Below are 11,474 nucleotides of genomic sequence, written 5' to 3' on the forward strand. Positions count from 1 at the left end.
TGGGCGGGGCGGGGCGGGGCGGGGTGGGGCGAGGCGAGGCGAGTGCTGCCTGAGGGCGGCCTCTGGCGGAGTGGCCCCTTCGCCGCTTCCAGCTGCGGGTGAAACTGAGGTGGCCCCCCCAGAGGTCGGCCCAGCCTGCAGCGCGGTGGGCCCGACCCCGGCGCGGCGCCAGCGCGTCCCGCCTCACTGCTCCATTCCCAGGGCCGGGGCGGGGCGTCAGCCAGTGGTGACATTGAGGGGCGCCGGGCACGGGCAGCGCCGCTGGGGCGGGAGGCAGCGCCTTGTGGGGCCGCGCCGGTGAGTGACCGCTTGGGGCCGGAGGGGCTGCGCTACCTCCGCCGGGGCTGCCCGCCGGTGCGCCCTCTGCCCCGTGAGGCGGCGGGCCAAGCGGCGTGGCCAGCCCCGGGGCGGCCCGGTGGGCCCCCGGAGGTGCTGGGCCGGAGCGGTGATCCCCGGGCGGCCCCGGCGCGGCTGCGGGCGGCGCGGCAGGTGCAAAGGGAGGCCGTAGCGGCCTTGTCTGAGGGGCACTAACGTGTGACGCCCGGCGGCCTCCGAGCTGGCCAAAAAAAATGCATTTGTGCTTTTTTTTTTCCCCTTCCCTGAAGATCTCGAAAAGGCCTCGTTTTCGTTGAGTGGGGGGGCGGGACGAGAGGCGTATAAATGTTGGTTTGTTATTCTGTTGTTTGGGTTTTCAGAGCTGGAATGCGTTTTGTCTAGAAAATAAAAGCAAACTCTTTCTTATAGGAGAGACATTTTTAGCTGATTTGTATTTTTGTAAGTGCCCTTTTGCCTTTTAAAGTTGTGTTTTTTCCCCTCTGAATTTTTTAATTATGAATTAGAAGCTCTCTCCTGAGAGTATGTTTTAATATACAAGATGCCCTGCCCTTTTCCAATACACTACAAAGTAGGTATCTCAATACTACAAGGTCTTGCTTTTTTCCTGGCTTTTTTTTTTCTTGACTCTGTCAAGTCCATGACTTACTTTTGGGATGTGACACGATTGGTAGAATGCTGGTGTCCAGTCCTAGAAACAGCACTGTCCAAAATACAGTTGAAGTGTGTGAATAGATAAATTAATTGAAATTGCAATGTGCATTGCGTGTTAGAAATTGTTTGTAGGCTGTAATCTTAAATTTCCATTTTTCTAAATAAGGTTAACAAGCAAGCTTGAATCATAGCTTGTAGGCAAGCTTTAATTCCTTTGGGCGGCTCTCTTATAACTACATCTGGTGTTTCTTGCATAATGTTAGATTTGTACCCATTGTTTTGCTTTATTTTTTTCTCCTGTGTTTAAAACAAACAAAAACCTTTCATCTGAAAGCTGGTATTCTCACTTTCTATTAGCCTGAGTGAGATTTGGCTCCTTTGCTTCCCCCACTTTCTCTTCCAGATATGGCTGTTAAACTGCTGGGAAGAAACATTCCCTCAATTCTGAGGATGACTAAATCAGTGGATCTGAAGATAAGCAGAAGACTTTGCATTAAACCCCACGAAGAAAGTAAACTTCAGTCAAAAAGTAAGAGGTTTTTTATGAAGATCCTGTAACATTTCATACCATGAAATATTTAGATACCCAGGTTGCGATCATCCGAACAGGAATTTGGCTGACATAGATGTCAATATCCGTGATTTTGTGAGAAGGATTTCTGATGGTTAGACTCGAAAATTGAGCATTACATTTAGCAATAAAATCTTGGTTTTTAGCGAAGCCAGGGGTCAATATTTCTTCATGTGACAGTATCACAGCTTTTACTTCGTAGCAGGCCACTGCCATCTTAACTGACATGCAGTCCAACATTGCAGCTCTTCAGCTGTTCTCTACAAGCGACTGTTCAACCCCAATGTAAATTATCCCTGTTTAGGAGGTTTATGCAAGCTAAGATACTTCTGTGGTTTTCCATAGTAGAACCAGCTCCAGCTGTTCAAAAAATTGAACATGCCTTGCAGGAAAGAGTCAGTCTGATATGTTGGCTTAGTTCATGTTTAAGGGTAAAGCTGGCCAGGTAAAGCTCAGGCCATTAAATGTTTTTTCACTGTAAATGGGACAGTTACGATGCTCTAATGAGAGTCCCTGTCTAACAGATGTGAAGCATTTTGCCTGCTTATATGTTAAAAGCAAAATACAGCTGTACTGGGTAAGACCGAAGGTCTTCTTAACAGTGTGATGTTTCCAGTAGTGGCCAGGAAAGGAAGTCCCTTACATTTTTGTGAAGACTGATAGGAATGACCACCAATGGCAAGGATCTAAGGAAGGGTATAGAAACAGGGCAAACATAGTGTTTTTCCCTAAACTGCTGTACCAGGGGTGGCATCTTTGTGTTTAATGGTCCTCACTGTTTTTTTTCTTTCATAAATTTGCCCAGTCTCTTGAAGCTGGATGTATTTTTAGCATCTGCATCCTCTGGGAAGGAATTCTTCAGCTGAAACGTGCTGTGAGAAAACAAGTAGAGACTTGTATTTGTTTTTGAACCCGGTGCGTGCTCTTTCAGTTGTTCCTTTATTCAGTACCCCTTCCAAAACAGGACCTGTTCATTATAACCCACACTGCCAATGTTGCTTGTGATTCTGGTGCCTTCTGTTGTACTGAAGGGAGCTTCAGTTACTGCTTTTCCAGGCCAAAGGTTTCAGTCTATGATACTGGGTTTTTTTTACAGTGGTCATTCCATACCTGCGGTTGTCCTTACCAGTTTTCTTTGTACCTGTGCTCTTTCAGCTGTTTCTGAGGTGAAAGATCAGTATTTCACATGCTTTTCAAATCAATGGAGTCGTGGTTTTGTACAATGGCATAATAATGATTTTGTGTTGGTCTGTTTTCCTACACGTGGCTGGTAACGCTGCTTCCATTTCTGACTGTTACTGAACACTTCGCCAAAAGCTCCGTGAAACCCTGAGGGCCTGCTCCTCAGCAACAGCGGCTGGGTTAGAATCTGTCTTCTACGTATGAACTGGAATTGCTTCCTGTTAATGTACATGAGTTTTCACTGGCCATCCCCTTGACTCAGGATTCCAAAGCTCTGCGGCTTTTCACACTTTCCCCTTTTCTTTATGTTTCTGAATAAAGTCATGTTGTCAGCAAACTGTCTATCCATTCTCCTTCCTAGATAATTCAGGAATGCACGAGACAGCACACATCCATACAGGACACCTCCCATTGTTAAAAAGAGAAAAAAGCTGTCTATCTTTGCACTTTGTTTGCTAGACTGTTATGTATGGAAACCTTCCCCAATTAAAATCTGAATATTTTTTACATGGAGTTTGAAAGACCGAGCTCAAAATTAAGGGTCTGATCTTTGCCTATGGTCATCTGTTTGTTTATACCTCCAGATAAGATAAAAATCTTACACTCCCTGGAAAAGTTAACATTCTCTGATGCAATTGTGCAGCATATCAGCATTTCTGTAGCAGTTCCATTTGATTTATTTTTAAAAGTAATTTAAATGTAATTGGAAAATATCACAGGTGCTTAGGAAGCTTAGATGCTGGAGCACGGTCTGCAAATTCAGAGTTAAAAATTCAGAGTTACAAATATAGAGGTCTTGAGCGAGATTTGGCTTTCCTGACATGTCCTCAGTTTAATTCATATTTACAAGTTTGTTAATCTGACTGTGATATACTTTTTGTTCCCTAACCAACTCTAGCATTTGTACTTAAAATTCTGCATAGTTTACCCTAACTGGTTTCATTACAGCTGTGGCAGTTCAGCTTCTCTGACTGTTGTTTTTGGTGATTTTTTTGGTTGTTGTTTTGTTTGTGTGTTTTGTGTTTGTTTTTTTAGGTGGTGCCCCTTTAAAGGTGCCTGGACACAAGCCTACCGACTGGGAAAGGAGATTTTTGTTGTGGGCAGGCAATTTCAAAAAACCAGAGGATATACCAGAGACTGTCTCGTAAGTGCCAATTTTGAGGCTGTAAAAGAGACACTGTCTATGCAGGAATAAGTTACTTGAATGCAACTCCAGAATAACTTTTCTTAAATGAAATGAGTTTTCACAGCTGAAAAATCTTACACTGCTATATTTGGTGTATCATCTTGTAAATGAGATAACCTGAGCAATTCTGTATTGCTGAGATACTATTGTATCCCTTTTGATTTTTTTTTTTTTCTGAAGGGATGACCAGCATCTATCAGTTGTTTCATTAGAAAAACAGTTAATTTTTACTCTTCTCTCCCATTCAAAAAAATATTTTGCAAATATTAGTGTGAGTTTTTTTCTAGTGTTTATATGTCAGTCTCCTATTGTGTGAAACTTTCATGATATAGCTATAAAATTACTGAAACTTGTTTAAAACATTTATTAATGAATGTCTGTAGGGCATGGGTCAACTTCCTTTACTCTTGGAATTTAAACTAACAAACAGTGGCAAGGTTCCCTAACAAAAAATATATATAGTCAGAATCTCCCTGTTGCTGGTGGAGTCCAAATGTCAATGCTTTTCCATTTGTGAAAAGTGGAAGATAAAACTGGAAGTTCTAGATTAACAAGAACAAAAGACAATTCTTAGTTTAAAAAAATTCCTGGTGGTAGCATAGTTATCTTTTAAAATATGCTTGCAATGCTTTTAAATATATGTATTTATTTAAATAAAAATGATACAGTAAATCTTGTACTACTTGGGTAAGCAAACAACGTAGATGACCTCTAAAGATATTCTGTTTGTTTGGATGCACAGTCTGTGAACTGAAAATCCACTCATGTTTCTAAGTTTTTTCTAAATGTATCACAATGGATAAATAGTTAAAAATAAAATCTTCAATTTTGTACTGAATAATTTTTCTTAAAATTATTTGAGATACATAAAGGTGTAAATTATTAAAACTTATTATGTCAGTTCATCTATTTTTGCATACCAAACACTTGTTATGAGTGTTTTTAAGAAAACAGCAGAGTGACTGAAGTCATTTCAATGGTTTATTGAAAGGACAAACCAACTTCTGATAAAAGCTGACCATTTTTGCAAGTGCATAAGAAATTCTTTTTTTTATTTAGGCATAGTTCAGCCAAAGGTGAGAAGACAATTGAGAACTATAAAGTGCAAAAGATTGTTTTCCTGTTCTAAGCTGAATTAAGAATGGGTCGTAAGGGCTTGTGGTAGAACTGGGTAATCTCGCAAGATGTGGTGATCAGAAGTAACTCATTTATTAAACAAATGTTAATCTCAGCCACTGAATTTATTTAAAATGCAAATTGTCTTCAGATAACGACCCTTTCTTCTTGTATATTCTAATACATCCAAGGTACTTCCAAAATTAACTAATAAAGTTTTTAAATTCAACTTCTGTATATTTCAGCTTAATTGCAGCCTGTGCCCAAGTCATTCATCGCAGATTATTAGCAAAACCAAATAACCTGGAAGTTAAATTTAACTATTAGTTTCACGATAGATGAACATGTTCCCTATCATCAGAAATATTGTACTCGGCTCAATACTGTGAAAACAGCCACCAAATGCCTCTTGCCCTCCTCTTCAAAAACAAGACCAAAACTCTCTTCAGCTCTCAGGTCCTATGTGATTTACCATGTTAAACTATCATGGATCCTTTGTTATCTTTTTTCCTCTAAGCGTCAAAATCTTGTAAGAGATTCCATATTCACTCATGTTTGTGTACAGTGAGAATTTCCCAGTTCCATTAAATCTACCATCCGTGTTAGTTTTGGAGTATAGTTACCCAGTTGGATGCATTTATTCTTTCATCATATGATGTTGATGCTTTTCTTGTCATCTGTAATTTTATATGTCAAACTTCATCTGTGAGACTATTGGATCTCCTAGAGAATGGAGTCAGCTGCTCTAAATTCTGCAAGGCGAGTTAAATATATAGCATATAGGTGTTTGGTTTTTCTGGAAAGCACATCTGAAAGCATTATGCTTCAGTGGCCTTTCTTGCATTGTTATCTCTAAAATGAGGAATGAGCTGTAACCAAGATGTAATTTGGGTAGAAGGATTTCAGAGTTTAAACCAACTTTAAATAAATGACTTTTTGTTTTAACTCATCATGTATGTAGCTGCAAGGCTTTAATAATTGATGGTAATCTTCTCGTGGAAAATTTCTGGTTTTTAAAAGACAACAGCAGACTAGGCAACAGATTCCCAAAGGAGTCATATGGCTACTGGTGTGGCTAGATAAGCCCCCTGAAATACAAAAAAAATATTTAAAGGAGTCCTCTATCCAAAGCTGGTGTTGGAAAGCTTACACTCCTCTGTGCTGTTTTAGTTTCTTAAGAAAACAGATTATTTTAAGACTACTCTACTCTAGCAGGAGGGAAGTGGTAACCACTGGTCTTTTACCAAGTCCTGTTTGGAATTTCTGACTCGTATTACATTCAGCAGCATTATAAAGTCCTGTAGTAGAGGAAGCCTTCTTGCGGGAAGATAGACTGCAATGGAAATTTTGAAGTTCAGGCAGAAAGAATTGCTAAGATGTGATAACGTCTTCCTCTGCCGAAGAAACCAACTATTAAATATTATGTATTTTATTCCTGCTGACAGTTTTTTTCATGTGCTTCTGCTATTGAGGGCAAATGCAGGTTTTACAATATTAAATACACCACAGTTCTAATATGGATGGGGTACTCACTGGCTTTGCAGATACAAGCAGCTGGTATTAAGCACAGAAGGAGCTAACATTATGAAAAACATTGTGTTAGTAAAAGCATCCCTCTCTTCTTTCATGTCCTCCCATATTTAAATACTGCAGCCTTCCTCCTTTGTGTTGCAGTCAAATAGTCTAGAAAGGCAGTATTGTCTCCTAACAATGAAATAACAAAGTCAAAAATGTTGGTTTTGTTTCCAACTTTGAGAGGAGCTCCTTTGCAACCACAAATCTCTCACAGTAACTGGGGATCAGTCTTTCCCATTCTTGTAAAACATTTTTGTGAAGAGAGCCAAGTATGGTTAGCATTATAGGGTGCCAGGAGAAATCGTAAACAAGTAGCTAAATGATTTATTTTGGTCTCTAATAATTAGTCTTTTATTATTGTTTCCTGAGGATTGACACAATCAGAGCAGCAAAGACCACGCTGCGTGTGAAGTTCAGCTATGTAATGATTGCCTTGACAATACTGGGATGCATAATCATGGTGATTAAAGGGAAGCAGGTAAGCACAGATTTTTGCCTGGTGAGTGCAAATCAATCTTCACATAGACTCCTCAGTTCCTCTTATGGATTGTTACACTATTTTGTTTTGGGTTTTTTTTTTTTGCGTTTTATCACTGAGCAAAAGTTATTTGTAAGTCTTCCTAGTTCCCCAGAAGTGACCCTCATTAATTAATTCCCAAGTCAGGAAAGAGGGTGTCACTTTTAAGACTGCATGTGCATCCTTTCAAGGGAAAAAATAGTCCTTTTTTTTTTCCTCAGTGAAATAGTTATTTTTAGCTTGTGGCGTTTTAACTCCTGAATTTTGCTGACAGACTGAGAGAGTTTGAAACAAAAATGCACCTTCTGTTCTGTGGATCTGGTAGGTAGGTGAATGCTCCTTGGGCCATGGGGTCCATATAATTCACTGTATGGGCCTATTACCAATGCCTCTCTACACACTGCAACATTTGTAGAATCAATATAATGGAAATATCAACAGAACAGACTTGAGAATTCTCAAGTCTTTTTAAACAATGAGGAGATGGTCAGTAATAATTCTGTGCTCTTCAGTTGTGTTGGAAGATAGTCTTCATTTAGTGTGGATGGAATAACTTAAATCATTATTGTTTGTTGAATAAAAAAACTATTTTATAGAAAAGCTCCCAAGTCCTGTAGATGCTGAGTATCCTTCACTTGCATAGAATTTGGCAAGATATTGAAGAAGTTCAGCATATGGCAGAACTAGGTCTATGATTTTATTTGCATCTAAGATTCCAAGTGCAGCCAAGGTTAGTTATGACTTAACTGTATGTGTTTTTAATGTAGTTGGTGAACTATTAACTTTGTGGTATTTCTGTAAATAAGCAAGGAGCACTTTTTGGTTACTGAAGCCAAGCTAAAGCCTCTCAGCAGCACTAGTCTTAAAGTCAAGGAATGTGAATATAATCTGTGCAGCTTATTGGCATGTTGCTTTTGATGAAAAGCATTGTGGTAACAGAAACACAGTCTACTACATTCTTTTAAGGATGACTGTAAACAAAAAATCCTGAGTTTAAAGCAGCTACATGGGCAGAAGCTTATTTTTATGCTGCCTTTCTTTGAAGCAGTTCTGATGATGATGTTCAGATCTTGTTTCTGTAGCATACTGTTAAGAGTCTCAACCCCAGCACTGTAAACTACTGAAGTGTCAAGTAACATTTCTACACATCAGCATTCCTCTATCAAAATGAAAAGAATGCAGCACTCCGAAACAAAACAGTGGGAAGGTTTAGCACTGACAATTCCCTGAACATTTTCATGTTACATTGGAATAGTGTGAATGCAAACACTGGAAAGAAGAGGAGGACAGCTGCCTTGGGACCCTTGTTTTCCCAGCAGCTGGAATCTATTATGTTTAACTATTGATTTGTTTCCAGTGCCTCTGACTTGTGAAGATCAGAGATGAATATTAAATAGTGTCCAGAAGCACAGAATGTGTCTTCTAGTGTGCCTTAACGAAATAATTTAATTTATTCCCAGAGAAGCAATGAGTTTAAGCCAAAATAGTCTCTGGATGTTTTATTTTAACCCTCTCTCTTCCTGGCATTAAAGCTGACAGAACTGTGCTTTGGTAAGGGTAGGCCAGGTATTTTGTAAACTACTGATTCAAGTTTCATCTCTGTGACCCTTTAGGTGATAATTTCTGCTTTGCTTTGTCCTGATGTTGTAGGCTGTAAAGCGGCATGAATCTCTTACAAGCATAAACTTGGAGAAGAAAGCTCAATGGAGAGAGGAAGCTCTTCAGAGTACATCTGCTAAACCTTAGAGGAAGAAATGAAGAGGCGAAGGACCAGGGAAGAAAATCTGAGTCCTTTTCAGCACTGGAAGGAGGATACAGTTACATCTTTCCTGTATGTTAGTTCTGTACTGTCATGTTCAAGAAAACATGAATACATTATCCTGTAATCATTACAAAACAGAAATATCTGTTTTCTTTTCCTAACAATCTCCTCTTTCTTCCAAACTGTCTTTGTTAGTGGAACAGGGCAAGTGAGTACACTAGATAGAGACAGTAGTTGTTTCCCACATGTGTCATGCACAAGACTAAGCATCCTTCAAAAGACTGCAGGAGTTGTACCTGCATTTGTGGTACCAATCTCTTTTACAAAGGTTTTTGCTCTTACTTAAAAGTATTTTCCAACGTAATTATTCTAAGATCATCAAGTCAAACACTTAAACTAACACTGACACGTCCACCATATCTACATGTATTTTAAACACCTCCAGGGATGATGACTCAACCACTTCCCCAGGCAGCCTCTTCCAATACCTGACAACCCTTTCAGTTAATAATTTTTCCTAATATCCACTCTAAACCTCCTCTGGTGCAACTTGAGGTAATTTCCTCTCATCCTAGCTCTTGTTACCTGGGAGAAAAGAACAACAGCCTCCATGCTACAGTCTCCTTTCAGATAGCTGTACAGGGTTATAAGGTCTCCCCTCAGCCTCCTCCACACTAAACAGCCCCAGTTCCCTCAGCTGCTCCTCATCTGACTTGTGCTTCAGGCCCCTCACCACCCTCTTTGCCCTTCTCTGCACTCTCTCCAGCACCTCAGTGTCTTTCTTGTAGCGAGGGGCCCAAAACTGAATGCAGTACTTGAGCTGCAGCCTCACCAGTGCTGAGTACAGTTGGAAGATCACTTCCCTAGTCCTGCTGGCCACACTATTCCTCATACAAGCCAGGATGCTGTTGGTCTTTTTGGCCACCTGGGCACACAGCTGGCTGTTGACCAACACCCCCAGATCCTTTTCCTCCAGGCAGCTTTCCAGCCACTCTTCCCCAAGCCTGTAGCACTGCCTGGGGTTGTTGTGACCCAGGTGCAGGACCCAGCACTTCACCTTGTTAAACCTCATACAATTGGCCTCAGCCCAACAATCCAGCCTGTCCAGATCCCTCTGCAGAGCCTTCCTACACTTCATCAACATTCCCACTGAACTTGGTGTAATCTGCAAACTTACTGAGGATGTACTTGATCCCCTCATCCAGATCATTGATAAAGAGATTAAACAGAACTGGTCCCAATACTGAGCCCTGGGGAACACCACTAGTAACCAGCTGCCAGCTGGATCTAACTCCACCACAGCACTCAGGGCCCAGCCATCCAGCCAGTTACCACTTAAGGTAACTGGGACACAAAAGGCCAGTCCATTAGGTTTTCACTTATACATTCACACTAGCACAAACAAAATACTTTGCTGGGCAGTCATTCAATATCACTGATGATTTCAGGTTCCTTTAGGAAGAATGGTGTTATATGTACTCTATAATATTACAGGCTGTCCAAAATATTCCATATGTTCCTCTTTGTGTAAAAGAGAACAATTAGGGAAGCCCTTGTGTCAGGAACAATTGTATCACCTACATTAATATCAACATGATCCTAAGTTGTTACAAAGCCTGCTTACCTGTTCAAGGTCCACTATATTCTGGCTGCATTTGTTTATGTCAAGGATTACTTTTTGTGAAGGACTGCCTTCCTTTGATAAAAAGAGAAGGGGGAGTAATAGTAAAATGGCATTCCAGAAAACCAGTGTGTTGCAGATTACAACCTAGTGTTTTTTACACCAGAGCTGGAAGTGAGATGAGAGAACGTTCAAGCTAAGGGAACAGAGATGAGTGCTTCAAGGAATACTGAGCAACAGCTTCAACTTATGCTATCAGATTTATTATTCAGAGGCACATAAGTATAACAAAGCCAGTCAGGCATTTCTGCTCTCTGCTGCTGAGCTCTTTTTTCCAAACCTTATCTGGATTTATTTGCATTTTCCTCTCTTTAAATAATCATCTCTTCTTTCATGATACTAGCCTACTTCAAGATCATCTGCCTCAAGTTTTAGAAGAAGCAGACCCAGTAATACCTGCAAATAGCAGATTCCTGGCATTCATCCCCGAAGAGTCACGGCAGCAACTGGAAACCAGTATTGTTCCTCCTCCTTTCAGTTTGTTTGGAATTAAATGTAGATTGGGAATATCAGGACTGTTAGGAACTGCATTACTTCACAGGACTGCCTGCTAACTGGCCACTGGGGGACACCACAAACAGTATGTATTTGACAGATTTAGTTTGTGAACTTCCTGATAGTAGGAAGCAGATTATATATATTTTTCTTATACTACTAAAAATTAGTGCTATTGCTGTAAAAAAATTAAAAGCCCTAAAAAATGCGAGGTAATTCTTGTCCTTATACCTGGAAAAGAAAAGCAATAATGTATCTTGTGCAGTCCTCTCTAGTACTTTGTCATTAACTTCAGAGCTAGAAAATAACTGCTGCAGTCCACCTTTCTATAAATTGCATTTCTGGGTACCACTCATTGACAAAATGTAACCAATCAAACAAGCTGTGCAGTCATTCTACCAT

The 11,474-nt window shown here is 40.3% G+C and overlaps 1 protein-coding gene across 2 annotated transcripts; it reads left to right on the forward strand.

Moving 5' to 3' along the window:
• Positions 1-24: 24 nt before the first annotated feature.
• FAM162A (family with sequence similarity 162 member A) lies at positions 25-11,280 on the forward strand. 2 transcript variants are annotated; one of them, XR_010652437.2, is made up of 6 exons: positions 25-297; positions 1,391-1,516; positions 3,776-3,884; positions 6,987-7,095; positions 8,785-8,965; positions 10,921-11,280. XR_010652437.2 is itself a non-coding variant. In XM_065851192.2 (5 exons), exons 2-5 carry the CDS (start codon positions 1,393-1,395, stop codon positions 8,878-8,880), a joined length of 438 nt encoding a protein of 145 aa, XP_065707264.1. In that variant the 5' UTR covers positions 25-297; positions 1,391-1,392; the 3' UTR covers positions 8,881-9,037. The 2 variants fall into 2 exon arrangements, 1 of the variants encoding a protein (XP_065707264.1); XM_065851192.2 differs by lacking the exon at positions 10,921-11,280 and having other exon boundaries at positions 8,785-9,037.
• Positions 11,281-11,474: the final 194 nt, after the last annotated feature.

Source organism: Patagioenas fasciata, chromosome 1 (assembly GCF_037038585.1).
Source record: "Patagioenas fasciata isolate bPatFas1 chromosome 1, bPatFas1.hap1, whole genome shotgun sequence".
Taxonomy (NCBI): Eukaryota; Metazoa; Chordata; class Aves; order Columbiformes; family Columbidae; genus Patagioenas; species Patagioenas fasciata.

Coding starts and splice junctions, on each gene's coding strand:
- FAM162A (XM_065851192.2), top strand. CDS start 1,393: ATGGCTGTTAAACTGCTGGGAAGAAACATTCCCTCAATTCTGAGGATG. Junction 3,885..6,986: donor GATATACCAGAGACTGTCTC/GTAAGTGCCAAT, acceptor TTGTTTCCTGAG/GATTGACACAATCAGAGCAG. Junction 7,096..8,784: donor TGGTGATTAAAGGGAAGCAG/GTAAGCACAGAT, acceptor CTGATGTTGTAG/GCTGTAAAGCGGCATGAATC.